The sequence below is a fragment of the Neofelis nebulosa genome, chromosome 7 (assembly GCF_028018385.1).
Source record: "Neofelis nebulosa isolate mNeoNeb1 chromosome 7, mNeoNeb1.pri, whole genome shotgun sequence".
Taxonomy (NCBI): Eukaryota; Metazoa; Chordata; class Mammalia; order Carnivora; family Felidae; genus Neofelis; species Neofelis nebulosa.
Window position 1 is genome coordinate 145,206,317 of NC_080788.1, and position 19,942 is coordinate 145,226,258.

At 52.9% G+C, this 19,942-nt stretch overlaps 1 protein-coding gene across 25 annotated transcripts in view; it reads left to right on the plus strand.

The window, feature by feature from the left end:
• The window catches only part of WDR20 (WD repeat domain 20), a 67,544-nt gene that overhangs the window by 38,996 nt on the left and 8,606 nt on the right, over positions 1 to 19,942 (plus strand). For 3 of the 25 annotated variants that reach the window (XR_009264802.1, XR_009264804.1, XR_009264806.1), the window contains exon 3: positions 5,347 to 5,392. The exons of 1 other annotated variant lie outside the window; for it this stretch is intronic. Coding sequence is in view for 16 of the 24 variants with exons in the window: in XM_058740297.1 (XP_058596280.1) it covers positions 3,883 to 3,934; positions 5,347 to 5,529; positions 16,826 to 18,085 (1,495 nt within the window). In the remaining 8 variants the exon portion in view is untranslated. Of the gene's footprint in view, positions 1 to 3,882; positions 3,935 to 4,887; positions 4,949 to 5,346; positions 5,530 to 9,392; positions 9,528 to 10,181; positions 10,257 to 13,417; positions 13,601 to 16,825; positions 18,086 to 19,942 lie in introns of those variants that run through there. 21 more of the 25 variants (XM_058740296.1, XM_058740299.1, XM_058740298.1 and 18 more) reach the window with 19 other exon arrangements.

Sequence of the window (19,942 nt, forward strand, 5' to 3'; positions counted from 1 at the left end):
GTATTCTGAGCGAAGGAAGGGGTGTGAGGAAAGGCCAGAAGGTGTAAAGAGGACAGGCAGCGTGTGAACAAGTACCTCTGGAGGGCGTGGGGGTGATGAGGCCACGGCAGCGAGGCCCGTGGGTGCCAGGCCAAGGGGTTTAGGCAGCGCCGGGGCAGAGCCACGGAGGTTTGAAATGGGAGGGCGACCGAAGGCTTCACGAAGACGAATCTTGCGTAGTGTGTGGGATGAGTCGGATGTGCAGAAATGGGTGGAGGGTCTCTCTTCTGGCGAGTTCTGTGGGACTGGTTCTCCCTGAGGTGGTTCTCAGATGGGGAGGGAGAATATAAGATGTAGGAAAATTAAAGCCCGCCTTGATTAGCAACACTGCCGCCTCCCGTGTATAATAACATTCTGACGTGCACTTTTCACAACCGGTCTTTCGGAGATATTTTCCATACCACATAAAATGCTTCTGGGCGCTCAGGAGGGTCAAGTAGCAGGTTGCCATGAAGGGGGCTCCGCGCAGGCCCACATCCCTTCTCGGAGTTGCTCCAAGGGCTGGGCCAGGGTGCGGGACCCCGACAGTGGCGAGTAGGCCTGCTGAGCCTGTGGGGGCTCTCCTTTTGCGGGGCGTTCCCCAGCAGGCCGGGCGGGCGTCTGGGGTGCAGATGTGAGCTGGAATAAAAGGGCTGCTTCTGCAGACCTTTGTGATACTGGAAAGGGAAGCGTGACATTTTAGTGTGTACTTCTTGATCGAGGATTTTGATGACCAGCTCGTGTCTGTAGTAGGAATTCTTAGGCCATCATTTAAAACTTTCCTGTTGAGAATGAGACACTGACAAATTATTTGTAATCAGTGACTCCTTATGCAGAAACGAATGAGCATGGGTAGGATTTAATCTTACCCCTGAAAAAAGTGAAATCGTTGCACTTTGATGCAGGTAGTAGACACTGAGCATTTGTGACAGACGGGATGCTCTGCTGGGGCTGAGTAACCAAATGTGATCTAATTCTTAAAATCGGTAAGATTTTTTAACTATGTTGCACTGTAAGTTCATGTTTAAGAATTCAGGTAACTGGCAGTAATTAGGATGCAGATACATTAAAAACATCTCAAGTGTCGATAACTTATCTGTGCAGAAGTCGCCAGAAAGCTGCAACATAAAAGCTGATTTTGTGGAATAATACAGTGGTAACTACTTAATAAAGAAGCTCTCCTTAAGGGAGTTTTTATTATAATTTTTATTGTAATTGTAATTTTATTGTAATCAATGATAATGGACATGAAACAATACTGTAACAGTGTAAGTGATTAAATACTAAATTCTGTGGAACAAATGAAGTACTTGAGAGTTCGGAGGAAGGAGCCAACCCAAAGAATGGGAGTTGGGAAGAAGCCTGTTGGAGGTGGGGGGCTTGGGCCACTGGGTGAAATTCCCCAGCTGCAACCAGCGGGGCGGCCTCCCGAAGCCAAGAGAGAGGGGCCGTGAGCCTGCAGCACCCTCAGGACCTGCCCCACCAGGCCCTGGGGCCGCAATATTCCTGCAGCAGTTCCTGCCCCCTCCCCTGGAGGGGTGGCTGAGACTACAGATGTGATGTGAGGCTGCCGGGGCCCAGGAAGTGTTCCGCAGGCGGAAGTCGTGTCTGGCCTTCCACACTCTGGTGTGATGGAAGGTGAGAAGCTCCTGAAGGGTCTGACCAGAGAGGGGGGACCTGACAGGGGCAGATTCATAGGGCGGCTAGTGGCCGAGTTGTGTGCGCATGCTCTGTGCCTCAGATCCCTTGTCAGGGGGCTTTCTTCTTGGAGAGGAAGGGAGCACCTTGCCCCAGGCCTCCTGGCTGCCCAGAGGGGAGGCAAGGTTTCAACATAGGCCTGCCTGGCTCCAGAGTCCGGGTTCTTTCTCCTTCTGCCAGACTGCGTCTGCCAGGGAAGCCACCTGTCAGGGACTGATGACCCCGTGCAGAAGAGGTGTGGCCGACTCAGGTAGTTACTGCCACTACTAAAAAGGTGTGTGAGCTCACCGCCCTCCCCGCCCCGCCATCCCCAAAGAAGAGGGGAAGAGGAGGAAGAAGAAATAGGCCACCAGTAAGCACATCAGTGGGAAAAGGGAACTTGAGGATTGGCTGAAGAAGGAGGACAAGACAAGTCCCAGATGGTGGCACGGTTTGAACAAAGGCAGGTTCCGGTAACCTGACTTTCCTCGCTCTGGGGTTGGGCTCCAGAGGGTCAGGCCCCAGTGGCGGATCCTTATGGGTGGGTACAGGCCCAGCGGTCACTTGAGGCTCCGAGGTAATCCCTGCTTGCGGTAGGCCCCATGTTGCCTGGCGGGTTGTGCTGTTCTGGTTCTAGTACGACGGGTGCCGTGGGGGGTGGGGACAGGAGTGACCCTCAGGTAAGAGGTGTTCCGACTGCTTCTTGGGCCTACGTCTACTTTTGTGCCTTCTAGTACAGTGCCTTTCACCAGTGTTGAAGGACCAATTTTAAAAATTTCCAATCCATTGGAACTGATACTTTTCTAAAATTAAAAACAAAATTACTGGAAAACAAAACTGAAAAAGATGTGCAGAGTATAAATTCTAATTTTTTTATTAGAGTCGACAGATACAAAGTTACCCCGATTGCCATAAAAAGTTTCTAAATGTTTTTTTGAAAAAAAATTGTTTTTAATGTTTATTTTTGAATTTTTTAATGTTTATTTATTTATTTTTGAAAGACAGAAAGAGACAGAACATGAGCAGGGGAGGGGCAGAGAGAGAGCGAGACACAGAATCCGAAGCAGGCTCCAGGCTCTGAGCTGTCAGCACAGAGCCCAACGCGGGGGCTCGAACTCACGAACTGTGAGATCATGACCTGAGCCGAAGTCGGATGCTCAACCGAGTGAGCCACCCAGGTGCCCCTAAATGTTTATTCTTCATTTCTGTGCTCAATCTTGACTGCAGACCAGTAAACTGTTCACAAACTGGTACACTTTGAAAGCAGTGATCTAGGAAGAAAATTGTTAAGCAAATTAGTAAATAAGATGTTTGGGGAGTATTTACACCATTTAAGAGTAGAAGTCTTTCAGTTGGCATTTAAAATATTTGAGGCGTTTGTGCACTTATGATCTAATTCCAGATGACATCTTTTCAGTAGAGTTCCTTGGTGGGAGGCAGGGATGTAAAATAAATCTCCCAAGAACTGAAGCTGATGTGGTTACTGTGAGGGATCTGTAATACGGGTAATTCTATACTAGTGATGATACTTGGAACATCCAATCCGGAGCTTTCACTTCCTCTGTTGTCCCTGAGAGCCAGTGTGTGTTCTTTTGGTCATGTATGAGCATTAAACATTAGTATGTTTTCTCTGTCAGTTTTTGGCTTGCCTTTGAACTGATTTTTATAGTTTTGGGCATAATTTTAGATATATTCTTGAAGGGGGAAGTTCCCAAAGCAAGCTCTAAAAAAAAAAAAAAAAAAATTCTCAAAGAGTTATACCTGCTGATACAGAGATCATGTAACAACTTAATTGTTCCTATTTCAGATTTGTTTTTTGTCACTGGCTGCCAGTGTTTTTTCACTTTCTGTTTTGGGCACTTCTGACGTTTGCTGATACCCCTTTCCTCTGAAATGATTTGCTGTGGTCCCTTAGCCTAGCTGCTTTTTCCCTGACTTTAGGGTCCAGCCCGGGGGCGGCTTCCCACAGGCACCCTGTCCCTGTCTGGGGGGGTGGTGGCTTTCTCGGCTTCTGCAGCCCTCGGCCCTCTGCTGAGCGCGGCCGCCAGCCCACCTCCACGCTGACTCCCAGCCCCACCGGCCCCTTTTCCTCCTTGCTGCAAAGTCAGATCTTCCTTGTGTTTTGTGTCTTTATGTTACACTTTTCAGGGCTCTTTCATGTATATATTCTCTTATTTCATCCTCCAGACAATCCCATGAGGTTGGTAGAACAGAGATTCTCATCTCCGTTTTAACTGAGGTGAGGCTGGGAGAGTGTCCGCATGGTGTGTATCTTCGTTCCTTTGCCTTGTGCTCTTAGAGTTCCTGTTCCACTCGGTCCAGACTTCCCGATGTTGGGGTTTCGAGTTTGCTCAAAGATGTCTATAATTTTGAGGTCCTCCTTTCTACTCAGTATTTATGTATGTTATTTGAAAAAATGAAACATTAGACTACTCAGCACAATGGCACAGGCCCCTTTGGAAGAAAGAAATCTTTAGAACATAACGCAGGGGTTGGTCAGCAGACAGCCGGGGCCATGGCCCCAGAGCAGTGCCCAGGGCCGGAGTGGTCGTGTCAGAGGACACGCTCAGCAACCTAGTTGTCTGTGCCTGTGACTTTCAACTAAGACTGGAGGGTGGTGTCCTTTATTTCCACAATATCAGCCCAGCGTATTAGGTGGCATGGAGCATTTCTCGTGAAGGAAAAAAGTCGTACTTTTAGGGATTGAGGGGGAGGTGCAATGAAAAATCACTTTTGGTCCAAGTCAGAAGTCATTTGCTTCTGACTTTGGGGTGTGTTGGGTGTGTGTTCCTCCCATGTCCTTTATGGTCAAACAGACCAGGGTTCTACATCTAGCCACTTACTTAGGTAGGTATGGTGACCGTGGCTGAGTTATGAACCTCCCTAAGCTTGTTTTCTCATCTGTAAAATGGGGCAATATTCTCTGCTCTGAATGATCATCGTAAGGGTAAAAGGCGATGTGTGTTGTGCACCTTGAGTGTGGGCTCAATAAATGAAAGGTACCCAAAAGCTAATACAGAAGAGGGACCGTGACCCAGGAAGAAGGCTCTTGCTTATAATTGGCTGCAGCAGTGATTCTCAAATCTGAGTGGGCATCGGAATCACCTGGAAGGCTTGCTGGGCCCACCCCTCTAGTTTCTGATTCATTTGGTCTGGGGTGGGGCTTGAGAATTTGCATTTCTGAGTTTCCAGGTGATGCTGCTGCTGCCACCGCTGGCCTGGGGACCACACTTTGAGAACCCCTGGGCTACAGGTAACTCACCAATGAGCGTTTAGATGCTATAGATCTATTTGCAAGCTGAGTTTTTATGTGGTTAGAGGTACTCTGTTAGAAAATGCTTGGAATGAATGCATTTGACAAATCTGAATTTAGCATCTCAAGGATTTTCCCTCCTGAAGTCCAGGAGTCTTTGTTAAAGAGATTTGAAGAAGAATGAGTTGTGAAAGTAATAGTTGTAAAGAGTCTAACGCTATCAAATTGGCTAATGTATGTGAAAGTGCTTTTACAAAATGCTGAAAACTGAAAAAAAAATTTTTAAATACCTTTGTTTTTAAGATTGAACATCATAATAGAGTATAAGATAGTGTAACTGTTAGATTTCTCATCTCAATGTGCTGTTTACCGTATGTATTTTTCTCTTTCTCCTCCAGGCTGCTGACTTGAGTAAACCAATAGATAAAAGGATATACAAAGGAACACAGCCTACTTGTCATGACTTCAACCACCTAACAGCCACAGCAGAAAGTGTCTCTCTCCTAGTGGGCTTTTCCGCAGGCCAAGTCCAGCTTATAGATCCAATCAAAAAAGAAACTAGCAAACTATTTAATGAGGAAGTAAGTAGCACCCTGTCTTAGCCGTTAAGAATCCCTTTAAGAGTTTACACATTCTTACCAAGGGCAGTGGGCCTTCGTTTCCACATTGGGCCAAGCCCATTTCTCACTCTTTCAGCCGTCCTACCTAGTGCTACCCTTTCAAATGTGGTGAATTAACTCGTTGACTTCTACCTGTTCTTCCTCGGGATAACGGTTTTATGCGTGTTTTTTTTTTTATGGAGCGTGCTCAGGTGTCTAGAGCAGGTGCCTTGAAACTCTTTCATAATGGGGGCAGGGACGAAGCTGATACTTGGTGTTTTATCATTTAAATAAGAAAATACAGAACTCCAGACCTTGTTCACATCACCAGAAAATTTCATGCAGACCAAAGAACCTGATAATAATTCCTTAGGCTGCTTAAATTGTAGCCCAGCCTTTTGTGTCTGTGTTTGACACGTGTTTGGCTAAGGAGTAGTTGTTTTTCTCTTGAAAATATTTGCTGTAAAATCACCTTTGACATAGTTTGAAGTCCTGGCACTTAAAATTGGATCACATGACACAGCTTTTGCCAGTGTTACAGCATGTGCTGGGTTTCTAGTATCTCCAGTTGTGCTCTGGAAGGAGCTGTGTGTTCAGGAACGTGTCGGAACTGTTAAACATGGCGGATAGAAGTTGCCAGATAGATTCTGTTTGTTAAAGCTACCGGAGTGGCTTTTTGGCCCCGAGAGTTGCCATTGCAGATTCGATGTTCTTCAGTGTGACTCTCCCGGCAAATGGAAAAGATACAGTGGGCTTGCTGACGTAGAAGCCCCGGGGCCGCAGCGGTAACTTGTCCCCTCAACCCTGATGTGCAAGGGTCGGGTCACCTGGGATCCCTCAGGAAGGACAGGTGGTTCTGCACTGTTGCCCGGTTTTGCTGTCATTAACTTGGAACAGAAGTGCATTATGGATTCTGGTTTATAAGAAACAATTCTTTGTGGGCAGGAATATTCAATGTGATGCAAAGTTGCAGTTAAAATTCGGATTCTTTTGTAGTTGTCGTGGCATGCCGCTGTCCACCCCTGCCGGTCCCCATCCGCCGTCTCTGCCTGGCGTTGCCAGCGGACTCGGTGAGGTCTTGTGAACCACGCCTACTCCGCTTCTAGCTGCCTCGGAGTTGACAAAACTATAGAAGAACAGTATTTAACCCGATTCTCTGTTTTTAAAAGTCTTAAGTAGAAAATTGTTTTATTTACCTACGTCTTTTATTAATAGCATCTGGGGAAGTGATCTCGTACTAGCCGAATGGTTTTGTTGTTGTTGTTGTTTTATTTTTTGTTCTGTTTTTTTTTTGGTGGCCACTGGCGGGGAGCAGCCGGCCTTCTCTGCACCTGCCACCAGAAACTGAATTTGGTTTGTGTCTGGGTGGGGGGCACAAGGGGGAGAGATTACAGTCACCTAAAGGGCTGTTGGTAAACGAGGTCGGGGGATGCTCTGGCTGAGGATGGCACAGGATGCCACTGAGACAACAAGAAGGGCTTGTGTGTCATCACGGGGGAGGTGGGAGGCTCAGGGCCCTGAGGGCATCGGCCACATCCGTCCCCTGCTCTGGACAGCGGAGGGATCGCAGGCTAGGAAGCAGCTCCTCACGCAGCGATCGAAGCCTCAGTTTTCCCCTACCGGTCTTCTATTTCATGTGAAAAATGGCTGTTGAGAATGCTTGGGCTGTGTGTGCGTAGATGCCAACTTGGCGTTTATAGCTTGAGGCTGAGATTTGATTGGCTTTCACAGTAAGGAAGTTCTTTGGCTGTGCGGATACCACTCTCATCAGGTTTCGGTCAGGACGTGTAAGAGCAGGGTCGTCAGAGGCGTGTCCTCTCAGAGGCCATGGTGTAAGATTTAGAGGTTTGGGGGCGGCTCACGTTTGTCCTCTGCGCGGTCAGTCAGGTAGCTGCTGCCCTTTACAGACAAGGACAATCCAAGAGAAGGTAAGCGAGTTGTCCCAGGCAGGCAGCGAGTTGACGCTAGAGTTGGAACTGGAAATCACTTCCACGAGGGCTCCCTGGTCACACACCGTAAGCCCCACCGCGTGTGGTCGCCAGACAGGCAAACCCTTGTGCTCCCAGGAGCTGCCAGTTTAGTGAGGTGGACGGACAGGGTACTGGGACGTGTGCCAAGGGATAATGTGTTAACCGTATTCTTTAGCGTGTATCGAGTATCCTGAGATGAGGCAAAAGTTAAGTTCGATGGAGGAAGTCTAGAAGACTTCCAGAAGGTGACACTTCTTCTGGGTCTTGAAAGAGGCATAGGAATTGGGAAAGTGTGAGAGAGGCCTTCACAGCTGGAGAAAACAGCTTGGTGTGCCGAGGAGTGCTGGGTGACCAGGCGTGACCAACTCAGCACGAGGGCCTCAGAGAGTCGGAGCCAACAGAGAAATCGTAACCAGATGGTCAAAGTCCTGACACGCCGAGAATGTGGATCTGACGCTGGAGGCTGTAGGGGTAGCAAGGGAGTGCCCGTGTCAGATGTGTCCTTTGGAACGCCTGCCAGCACTCGGGTTGGGTTGGGGAGAACGAGGGTGGGGCGGCCAGCGGGAGGCCGGGACCCGTTCCGGTGCGAGCTGGGGTTTTTGAACGAGAGCGGTGGCCATGTCCCGTCCCGTCGGCAGACCTGGGTTACTTAGCGCGTGCCCACTCCGGGCCTGCCCTACGGCCACCCCTCACGCACACTTAGCTCAAGTGCTGACGTGTGATGACGTGTGGGGAGGCAGAGGCCTGAGAGAGGCCGGAGGAGGGAGAGGAGCCGGAGACCGCTGTAAATGGGGCGGGGGAGAGCATCTCGGGTGGGAGGTGCTGTGCTCTAGGTACAGAACTGGAGACAGAGCGTCCCCGCGGGAGGCAGGGCAGGTGGGGGCCCTGGCGGAGGAAAGAGACTGGGCACAGGAGAGCCGCTCCCAGGGTGCCCGGGGAGGGCGAGCCCCCGGGGCTGTGCCACGTAGGCCGGGGCCCAGGTGTGCTCCCGGCTGGGGCGCACGAGCCCACGGAGTGAAGCAGGGGCACAGGGCCGCCAGGGGGTGGGGGGCGGGTTGGAAGATTACCGAGGCCGCTGCTTGGAGCCCGACTTCCGAGGCGGGAGCACGGGGAGGGGTCTGGCTGTCACCCGTATGCCGGGTAAACTTGGGAAGGAGCAGGTTTGGGGGAGCGGAGGCCCAGTTTGTACTTAATAAGCTTCAAAGGCCTGTAGGTGTTAGATACGTGGGCCTGGGGCCCAAAACTAGAGGCAGAAATTCGGGAGTTGGGCTTGTAAATAGCCCTCACGTGCCTGAGATTAGATGAAAGTTCTGTGGTGAAGGCGTAGTGAGAGTGAAGAGTGCCAGGGACTGTGTCCTCCCAGACCCTGGCCCCCGTCACGCTGCCTCCAGAGGAGTGCTTTCAGCCGTCGGTGTGTTTCCCTACAACTTGGGGTTGGCCCGGCGGCCGGGAACACGGAGCCTGGAGCCTCACTGTTGACCTCACCTCTCCTCACCAGGAGGACGGGAAGGACAGACCCCCCCCCCCCCCCGCCCCCCCGGAGGTGTGGTGAGGGCAAGATGATTCGCAAAGGGCTCAGAGAGGGAGCCCTTGGTGGGCGCTCAGTAGACTTTGCAGGTAGAGGGGAGTCCCGGGAGCACCTTCCGCCCGGGGTTGGAAGGAGGGGCCTCTGGGGAGGTGAGATACCAGCAGTTTCAAAGGGGGAAAGAGTCCCTTTCCAGGACCACCCAGGCAGAGGGTGAGCGTGTGTGCGGCGGAGCACGCTGGTCCCGCGTGCGACTCACCAGAGTGTTTCGCGCGGCTGCCCGTTGCACGTACGTGTACTCACGCGCACACCGCGGTACTGACGATTCCACCTTCGCCTCCTTCCCACAGGTTCCCGGCACACGAAAGTATCACACATGTTTGGACGGGTAGATGGATGGATGGAATGGAGTTAGAGTCTAGAAATCCACCCGACATTAAAAGTAGATGAAAATTTCTATGTAGGAATCAAGTATATCTTAAAAGGTGATTCCCCCCCCCCCCATTCACTCAAAAAATGAAAAATACTGTAAATGTTTGCTTATCGAGGTGCAGAGAAGACAGGAAGCGTCACCTGTAATTCCCAGCACACATTGTCAACCTCATCGTCTTTGTAGTTTTTATTGTTTTCATGAGGTGAGACTGTTAGATTCACACCTTCCATCATCAGAGATGTCCGTGACCGCCTCTTCCCAGTCTGGCCAGTTGATCAGAGAGGCGAGCCCTCCTCCCTTCACCCCGCCAGTGTCCCTGTCCCGCCACAGGGCCTGGCCTCCATACCTGTTCAGCCCAGAAGAGAGGGAGCGCCGGTCCTTTTCAGCCACCCTGGGGGAGCGGTGTCTGCAGGTCTCTGCTTCTCCAGTCTCTCCGCGGCTCCTGGGTTTCTCTTTGTGGCGCTGTGTGCGCGCTAAGCCTGTGGGCCTCTGCTGGGCGTACGGGGCACATCCGCTGAGCTCCCAGACCGCGGAGTGTGCCTTCCCCACACAGGCTCCTGGGGAGCAGAGCCCCCCACCCTGCCACCCTGGGAGCATTCAGCCTCTTGTGAAGCACCTGGAAGGGCTGGGGGTTCGCTTTTTACTGCTAGTGGTTATGGTATCACTTTGTGTGTGATGATGAACTCAGACTTGTTTGTCTTTCTAGAAATTCTCATCATTTCAGGGGTGTATCCAGAGAGTAGTAACTTCAGAGGATCTTCAAGTATGTTTTGATTGTCGGGTAAGATGTGTGAGACGTAAAACCCCACCCGTGCTTGTCATCGTGGCTTCTGTCGTTGCTGACATGTAGTGAGACCCTTTTGTCTTCACTTTGCTCCCTCTCATGCAAAGCGAGGGCCGTCACACTGGGTGGGTCCGTGCTCCTGTGGCCTTTAGGCGCGGTCCAACTGAAGGGCCCACTGGAGGCGAGTCCATGTCTTCTCTCTCGTTGGGACACCCAGCATCCCCGGGAGGGTAGAGCCAGGCCGAGCCTTGCAGCCATCTGTCCACTTTGGGGACAAAAGAGTGGTTGTGGGTATGTTGGTCGCTTTGTTTTTGTTGTTGCTTTTTTTAATCAGAGGAAGGAAATGAGCGCATAACGATCGATCACCTCCTTAAAGCTTTCACATAGATAAAATGACATCTGATCACCTTTTAGGTGGCTTTGAAATACCCTTTCCTCATGCTTCCTGAGGGAAGCAGCTCTCCTTAAATGCATTTACATCAGCAAAGCCCTTAGTCGCCAGTTTTCCTTGTGGCTACATTATGGCTTTTCCAGCAGCTGCTGTGGTTTTTGAATTGTTTGCTTTAGTATTTTTGTTATAAATGAATATCTGCATTCTAAAATTCACACCCATTGCCCCCCAAATAATTTTCTCCTGCTTGTCATGTTGATAGTAGTAGAAAAAAATGAAAAGATAACTAAGTGCTTTTAGCAATGATACCTTATGTGGTTACAGATTTATTTTTATTCGTGCTTCCTTTTAACTAGTTTATCATAGTTAGAAAATCTAGTCTGTTAATGCCATTAGCGATGCTAGTTTTGGTGTTTGAGTTTTACTGGATTCATATCAGAAAAGGGACGGTTTCCTCGGAATTCAGGTGGGGATTGTGCAGGGCTGCTGGCGAACACTGGGGAGAGGTGAGGGTGTGGGAGCCCACTTCTGTGGCACACATAGACAGCCTGTGGATCTGCAGATTTTGTGTTTGGTCTTTTATTGAAGCAGAAATTGGCCTGGAGTGTTCTAGAATTTGACTCTTTAATGGAAAGCCAGCGGCCGGTCCAGGTGACCTACCAGAGACTGTCTGAGTCTCCCTGCCGCCTCCCTGTCCTCGGCCCCCTTCCCGAACACCTGCCCCGCTCCATCCTCCCTCTGCTGGTGTGCTGGAATGGGGCTCACACTCTCCTCCACTCCTTTTCCTCTGCCACTTGTCAGTGTCCCCTGGGCTTCTCCTCTGCAGTCTGGGAGCAGGGGGGCTTTCCTCTGGATCCCGCCTAATCCTCTCCCTGGTCCCTCAGACTCAGAACTCCCCGTGTTCTCTAAGGAAGCCTCCCTGCTCCTGCTCTGCCTGCCTGGGCCCTGCTGGAGTCACGGCCTCCTTCCGAGCCTCCCTTTCTGGTGTGTAGATAGAGCCAACCTCAGAGACTTTGTCACATGATGGAGGAACATTGTGGTTCTGCTGAGCCCCTGGCCTGGGGCAGCCACTCAGCACCAACCCCTTCCTCTCTGATTTCCTTCATTTCTCTGATTTTCCTTCTGCTTTTGTCCTGCAGAAGTGGGTTTTTTGCAGAGTGTCACCCTCTCCTCTTCCTCCGTGCTTGGGGATCCTTCCTTGGGGATCCTGGGATGCCACAGATGCGGCTCTGCCTATTCTCAGCTGCTTTCCTGGTCTTCCTTGCCCACTGGATGGGGACACTTTGATTTCTCCCAGCATGACCCCAATCCCATCCTTCTTTTTGTGGCCCAGTCGCTCAGGCTCCAAGCCCAGCAGCAGTCATACCCGCTTCTCCCCGTACCTCCTGCTGCCTCCAGCCTAGTCCATTGTTAAACAGCCCATCTTGCCATGCTGCCACCATCCAGTTCAAGACCTTTTTGTCCACACACAGTTGTCACAGCCTCCTAACTGGTTTCGCCCCCCCCCCCGCCCCCTGCCCCCCCCCCCCCCCCCCCCCGTCTTCCATGCTGTGCCTTCTGCCAGGGACAGTGGGACAGTTTCTCTTTATCCCATCGCTTTCCTCTTCAGAAGCCTTCACTTCCTCGCTGTCTTGCAGCCTCACTGTCAGTAGAAACACAGTGTGAGCCACAGATTCAATCTTCTATTTTCTAGTAGCACGTTAAATAAGTTAAAAATAGGTGAAATTCAGATTTTATTTTCTCTGTATAGTCCAAATAGTATTTCAACATTATGCAATATGAAATTACGAATGAGATAGTTTCCATAGTTTTTCAAGTTTTCAGAACCCAGTGTCTATTTTACACACACAGCACATCTCACGTCAGACACACTTCAAGCTTTCAGGGCTTTAAGGTCGTGGCCCAAAGCCCCTTGGCCTGAGACTTCACCATCCTGAGCCCTGGTTCCAGTTGCAGACCTCAGGGCTCCAGCCAAAACAGGTGCCACTCATGCCCCAGACTGACCCGGACTGCTCCGTCCCGAGCCGCTCTCCATGTGGTCCTTCTTGCCCCAACTGCGCTCAGGAACTCTTCAGAAGGGCCCGGCTTCTCCTGAGGGGTTTCCTCCCTGTGCGTGTCCAGATCAGGGCCCCATCGATACTGGAGAATCCAACAGGGTAGTCCCGTTCCTTAACATGGAGCGCTAAAATTCTTTCCCTTTTTCACTAGACATTTTCAGGAGTGAAAACACACCTTTACGGTGTAGTGACCGGGCTTTGTTCTTTGTATTTATCGAATAAAACGTTCCAGGTATTTGTTTCTTAATTGAAAAAAAGGAGTAAAACGCTTTCTCTTCTCTTCCTTTTTTGTTAAACCCAAACCAAATAATAACCAGAGCTGTTTAAATTCAGGGACTCCTCTAGCTAGGCCTAGAGTGTGCCTCCCTCCCCGGCTGTGCGTCCCAGGTGGGTTCGTGTCCTGTTTCTGGGCACCGGCGGGCGTTGGCCCTAGCCTTAGTCGATGCCTGTGGGTGGCACGGGAGACGGCACCCCACCCTGCCCGGTCTGTCCAACCTGCCCTGGTTCCCTTCTTTCCCTCGGATGCCCGGGGCTGGGTTCGCTGCCTGTCCCTGCTCCCAGTCTCCCACGGCACCTGGCAGCCTGCAGCCAGCCCTCACCGCCGGACAGAGTCCCGCCAGGTCCTCCTGCTCCTGCCGGAAATGGAAGTCATTGTGACTTCCTCCCCATCGGCACCGTGTCTCCTCTCCTTGCTCTGTTTTTCTCCACAGCACTCGGCACCATCAGATCTTGCGGGTCTCACGGTCTTCCCCTCCCACTCGGACGTAAATGCCACACAGGAAGGAATGTCCGTCTGTTTTAATCGGCGCTGTGTCCGTGCCCGGCATGAATGCATTCAGTGAAGAAGAGGGTGGTGAATGAATGAGTGAGTGAACGAGCGAGCGAATGAACGGGTGAGTGGGTGAGTGAATGGGACGGCAGGGAGGTTACCTGACCTCTGTGCGCCTCTGTCTCCTGGTGGGCAGTCTGGGGAGAACATCCGCCTTTCTGTGGGGAAATGGTGCTCTTACATTGCTGATGAAAATACAGGGTTCTGTCCTCCGTGGAAGGCTATTTGGCAGTATCTGTGAAAATCATAGATGTATATACCTTTTGACCCAGCTGTTTTACTGGGGTTCACCCCGCATGTATGCGCATACCCGTGAAAACTGCCATGCATGCGGGGTCATCCACTGCGACACGCACGTCTGTCAGTGCAGCCATATCATTGAATACTCTGCAGCTGTAGGACGGAACAAGGACGCTGTCCTTTTTAAATTTTTTTAATGTTTATTTTTGAGAGAGACAGAGCATGTGTGGGGGAGGGGCAGAGAGAGAGGGAGACACGGAATCGGAAGCGGGCTCCAGGCTCCCAGTTGTCAACACGGAGCCCGATGTGGGGCTCGAACCCACAAACCGCGAGATCGTGACCTGAGCTGAAGTTGGACGCTTAACCGACCGAGCCACCCAGGCGCCCCGGAAGCTGTCTTTGTACCAGCACAGACAGATGGACAGACACGGTACTGAGCACATCCACGTCGGCCTTGTCCGTGGACGGAGACGCTCTGGAGAAAGAAGCAGGGAGCTTAGTAACAGTGACTTGGGGACAGGTGCTCTGGAATAGAGGAGGGGGACGTGAGTAAGGCTTTCTCCGGCAGACTTTCGTGTGCACTGCGAATGTGTCACCTATTCAAACAAAGCAAAAGCTGAGCTTGCAGGGTAATTTTGAGGTGAAAGAGCGTGTGTGCAGAGCCCCTTCCTTACCGGTGCCCGGCACGCAGAGGAGATCCTCCAGTGGGAAGTCAGCACCGCTGTCCGGCGTGCCCCAGACCTGGAGGAGACCCGGGGACCGCCCCTCGAGGCCCGTGCTTTCCCCACGCTTGAGCCCGTGACCTGCTAGGGAGCGCCCCTTCCGCCTTCGAGCTGGCGCCGGGGGCCTTGGCTTGTCGCGGTTCGCGGTCGCCTGCGCTGCTGGGCCGGACTCGCAGGTGCCGGGGCAGACCCGTGTGTGCCCAGACGCCCCGGCGGGCGCAGAGTGGAGGCTCCGCGGTTTGTCCGTCAGGTGCGCCCACAGATCTGCTGGCAGTCATCTCCGTGCCCCTTTTCGGTCGGGAATGAAAGCTCTAAGTGGGTTCTGTCCTCCCAGGAACCTTTGCTGTAACCGTAGTGCTGGAACTATCTCCCTTCACGCCTCACGTTTGTTGGACAGTATTACGAGTTGGAATTCTCACGAATTATTTTTGGTGTGTCTCTTTAAGCGGCACACGAAATGTTCTCCTAAGCACAGTGCTGGAAGTTTTTAAGTCTGTCCTTAAAAATTTCCACACAGGAGAGAGCGGCAGAGGTGTTGTGCTGGCAGGACCGCGATCTGGTTGTGGTGACCCGTGAGGTGCAGGAACCGAGAGCCGTGGGGTCGGGGGAAGGACGGTGGTCCGGCCGCCAGCCCGCGTCGGCGTTGCAGCCCCCGACCGCCTGACCGGGCCGCCACCCCAGGGGCCGAGGGCCACGGTGGCCTGAGGCCTGCTGGGGCAGCCTGGGCCCGGTGGGTACAGCAGGGTCCGATGGGTGGGGAAGGCCCCGAAGTCACCTCTGGAACCTCTTGTGGAGAAGCAGTGAAGGCCTAAGGGAGACCCTGCCAGAGTGGTCGCTGGGCTTTTAGGTTGCCCGCTTTGGAGTAGGTCAGGTGCCTTTTGGGGGCGGGTAGGAAGGGAAAGAGGGATGAGAACGTCGGCTGTGTCCCTAAGGCCAGCTTGTTGTGCGTCTGTGTTAATTACGGGGGCCGGCCGGGCCGTCCCGCAGCTCCCACACCGGGGCAGTCAGCGGCGTCACCTGCCGCTCGGTGACCCCTGCCCGACCCCCCGGGCCCCGCGTGCTGTGCAGGGCCAGGCCTCCCTCCTCTCCCCTTGTGTGGTCTGGTAATCTGTAGCAGCTTGCAGGGTTCATTCGTCTCTTCTGTGAAGCCAACGGGTCATTTCACGTTCTGTGATTTTCTGTAAGAGGCTGCGCACGCAGGAGGTGCGCGCCAGGCGGCTGGCGGGGGAGGGAGGGCGGTTTGCGTCGGCGGCCCTGAGGCTCGGGCCGGGGGTCCCGGCCGCCGGGTGAAGCGGTACGTTCCGCTCACCGGGGTCTGCTGGGCTCCCGGGGAGACGGGTGCCGGGAATGTTTGGCAGGAGGAGTGTCCACGAACGTGGGAGTCCTAGGCACTGGTGGATGGTTTCTGGTGATGTGATCGGGGACCGGGCGCCCCGCGGCCAGGTCCGCCAGCCGGGCAGCGCGCGCTTCTTGTGCCTTGGGGTGGTTTTTACTTTGGCCTTTTGTTCTCTGGTTTTAGAGGCCGGACTCCCGATGTGCGCTTTTTAAAGGAACGGCTGGTCGGTGGAGCAGAAGTTAGCACGGAGCAGAGTGGCAGTGGGCAGGCACATGCTCCTGAACCGGCCGTCTGCTTGTTTCTTTAAACAGCACCTTGTTCCAGAGGAGACTTGGAGGAAGTACTTATACAGATGCACACAGGACAGCGACTGGGAGTGAGGAAGTTTCAGTGAAGCCAGGGCTGAGGTGGAGCCCGGGAAGTGTGCGTTGACGTCCCGTGTGCTGTTGCCAGCGGCTGCACAGGGACTGCCCGCCCTGGAGCGGCCACAGCAGGGGGGCAGGTGTAGTCAGCGCATGACTTACGTCGCCGCCGTGAGACGCAGAGGGGCCAGGAGGCGTAGCGCTCCCCGCTGTGAGGACCGCGAGATTTTCCCCGGGGTCTTCGTAGAGAGGGTGCTGTGTGTAGGTGCCAGGAATCACAGATCCAGACGCTCCTAGCCTAAGAAACGAACGTGGCCCGGGGGCCGGCCCTGTGGCCAGTGCGTCCCAGCGCCTGGTACGGTGTGTGGCTCAGAGTAGGCTCTCGACAGTGTGTGTCCGATGACTGCCTCCCTCCGCGAAAGCCAGTGGCCTAACGTCCAAGCGCGATTCTAGAGAGTAATTCCACAAGGGGCCCAGATGCTCTTCGCTGGCTTGGCCGACCGCGGGATAGAGAGTGCAGTGCCTGGACGGACTTCCCTTCTCACCGAGAAGCAGACACGTTTCTTGCTGGAAAAGTAGACCGTTAAAGCTTCTCCATTGTGATAACTTGTTCTCCTTTGTCTTCACAGAGACTAATAGACAAGTCACGCGTAACCTGTGTCAAATGGGTTCCCGGTTCGGAAAGCCTTTTCCTAGTAGCCCACGCCAGTGGGAACATGTACTTGTATAATGTGGAGCACACTTGTGGTACCACAGCCCCCCACTACCAGCTTCTGAAGCAGGGCGAGAGCTTTGCCGTGCACACTTGCAAGAGCAAATCCACGAGGAACCCTCTCCTTAAGTGGACGGTGGGCGAGGGGGCCCTCAACGAGTTTGCTTTCTCCCCAGACGGCAAGTTCTTGGCGTGTGTGAGCCAGGACGGGTTCCTGCGGGTGTTCAACTTCGACTCGGTGGAGTTGCACGGCACGATGAAGAGCTACTTCGGGGGCCTGCTGTGTGTGTGCTGGAGCCCGGACGGCAAGTACATCGTGACGGGGGGCGAGGACGACCTGGTGACGGTCTGGTCTTTCGTAGACTGCCGAGTGATAGCTAGAGGCCACGGGCACAAATCCTGGGTCAGTGTTGTGGCGTTTGACCCCTATACCACTAGCGTGGAAGAGAGCGACCCCATGGAGTTTAGTGGCAGCGACGAGGACTTCCAGGACCTCCTCCATTTCGGCAGAGATCGAGCCAATAGCACGCAGTCCAGGCTGTCGAAACGGAACTCTGCCGAGAGCCGCCCCGTCAGCGTCACGTACCGGTTCGGCTCCGTGGGCCAGGACACACAGCTCTGCCTCTGGGACCTCACGGAAGACATCCTTTTCCCCCACCAGCCGCTCTCGAGAGCAAGGACACACACAAATGTCATGAACGCCACGAGCCCTCCCGCCGGCAGCACTGGGAACAGCGTCACGACGCCCGGCAACTCCGCGCCCCCGCCCCTGCCCCGCTCCAACAGCCTCCCGCATTCCACCGTCTCCAGCGCCGGCAGCAAGAGCAGCGTGGCCGACGGGGCCATCGCTTCCGGGGTCAGCAAATTCGCGACACTCTCCCTGCACGACCGGAAGGACAGGCACCACGAGAAAGACCACAAGCGAAACCATAGCATGGGACACATTTCCAGCAAGAGCAGCGACAAACTGAACCTGGTTACTAAAACCAAAACGGACCCCGCTAAAACCCTGGGGACGCCCCTGTGTCCTCGGATGGAAGACGTTCCCTTGTTAGAGCCGCTCATCTGTAAAAAGATAGCACACGAAAGACTGACTGTGTTAATTTTTCTTGAAGACTGTCTAGTCACTGCTTGTCAGGAGGGATTTATTTGCACATGGGGAAGGCCTGGTAAAGTGGTAAGTTTTAATCCTTAATGCTGCACCAGATCTAGAACTCGAATAGGTAGTGATTTTTTTCTTGCGGGAGGGTGGGGTGTACAATGAATGTGAATGGCACTTCGTACTCTTAATGTAAATCTAAATGCATCAGAGCCATAATTTTGGATACTGCATGCCATGTAATTCTGAATCATTTGATAATTCAACTTAGAACGTTTAAAAAAATATAATCAAACTAATTGCCAGCCAAGTCAGTCACCCTCCTGGGAATATATAGAGTCCCAAGGTTAGCGTTCCTGTATTAGACGACTTCGATTTTAGGAAAATCATGACCGTGTGGGGAACAATGACTTTCAATGCTAAAATTAAAATTTCTGCTTTAACTGGAATATTTTTGCTTAACTACTCAATTAGAATGTTGTACACCTGATCGGAGTGTGTGTTCAGTATGGGCGGCCATTAATTGTCATTTATAGGCCAGTTTTTATCTTAATCATAAAATGTTTAGGAATCTATGAAATTTAACTTTAGGAACAAAGCATTCAGCAGGGTTGATTGATATTATTTTTACATTGTTCTGGCAATCCACAGAAAGAGAAGAGCCTTAATTTTTAAAACCCATTTTAGTCATTTTATGACAATTAAAATTGTTTATTAATAAACATCTTTTTTCAAAGAAGCAGTTTGTAGCACTTTGATTGAGAATCTGTGCACTAAACAAAACCCCACACTCCTCCGAGCCTGGCTGTCCCGGGGACCGTGGGCCAAGGGCGCCAGCAGCGGTGGTCAGAAGTGCCTGTTGCCACAGAAGCCGAGACCCTTCACGTTGGATGCCTTTTGCTTATGTTTTTTTTCCAACAGGGGAAAGGCGGTTTTGGTTTCTTTTGTGTTGTTTTTGTTTTGTTTTGTTTTTTTGTTTTCTCGTGTGTGTGTGTGTGTGTGTGTGTGGGGGGGGGGTTTGTTGTTGTTGTTGTTTGACGATGTTTTTTGGTCAAAAAGGCACGACCGTGGCCCGGGACAGACTCCGCAGCCCCGTTTTGTGAAGATTCCAGGCGCTTCCAGAGGGGGCGCTGGTCTGGGTTTTGTTTTCCCGCCCAGAGGGGGGGGGGGGGCGCAGGTGCAGGTTGCCCCCTTCTCTTCTTACTGGACGGCTGTCGTGGCTCCGCTTGGGCTCCGTCCTCAGTGGCTTCCTGCCGGAGGGCCTCACCCCTGGCCCTGGTGGCCTCGTGGCTGCTCGGGAGCCGTGGGAGCGGCCGTGGGAGCTCCCTCCGGGGGACCCCGAGCTGCTTCTGCCGGGGCGCTTCAGTCTCGGGTTCTCACGCCCGTGGTCCCGATCACCTGTGTGAGGAGTTCACCTGGAGGACCCGGTTCTTTGAGCTGCGTGTCTCAGGTTCAAGACGGCGGTTATCTTGTTTGTGAACTTATTTTGGTCGTTTCGGCTGGTTTTCTGTGTTGCACGCCTTTGTGATGAAGCCTAGAGATGCCGCTCGTTGACACGAGTTGAGTAGTGGCTGCGATTCAGCGAAGCAGACACCGGGGGGCTTTCCTGTCCCTGCAGCGCCCAGCCCTGGTGCCGGAGCAGCGGCTCTGTGTGCTCCTCCCGCAGCCCGTCCCCACCTTCCCCGGGCCCCCGCTTCCCGAGCCCCCGCTTCCCGGGCCTGCCTGCTTGCCGCCTCCCGCGGGGGCCATCCGCTCTACCCACCCTGCCCCTTGAATGTGAGGGGTTTCTGTTACCGATGGCAGTGCTCTGCCCCGCGAGAAGCCTGCTTGCCTGCCGGGGGCATCTCGCCCCTGCCGTTTGTGCGTCGTGTCCCCGGGTATATGCTCGTGTCCCGTTGGCTTGTAAGATACGGTCCTCTGTTCCTAAATGTTAAC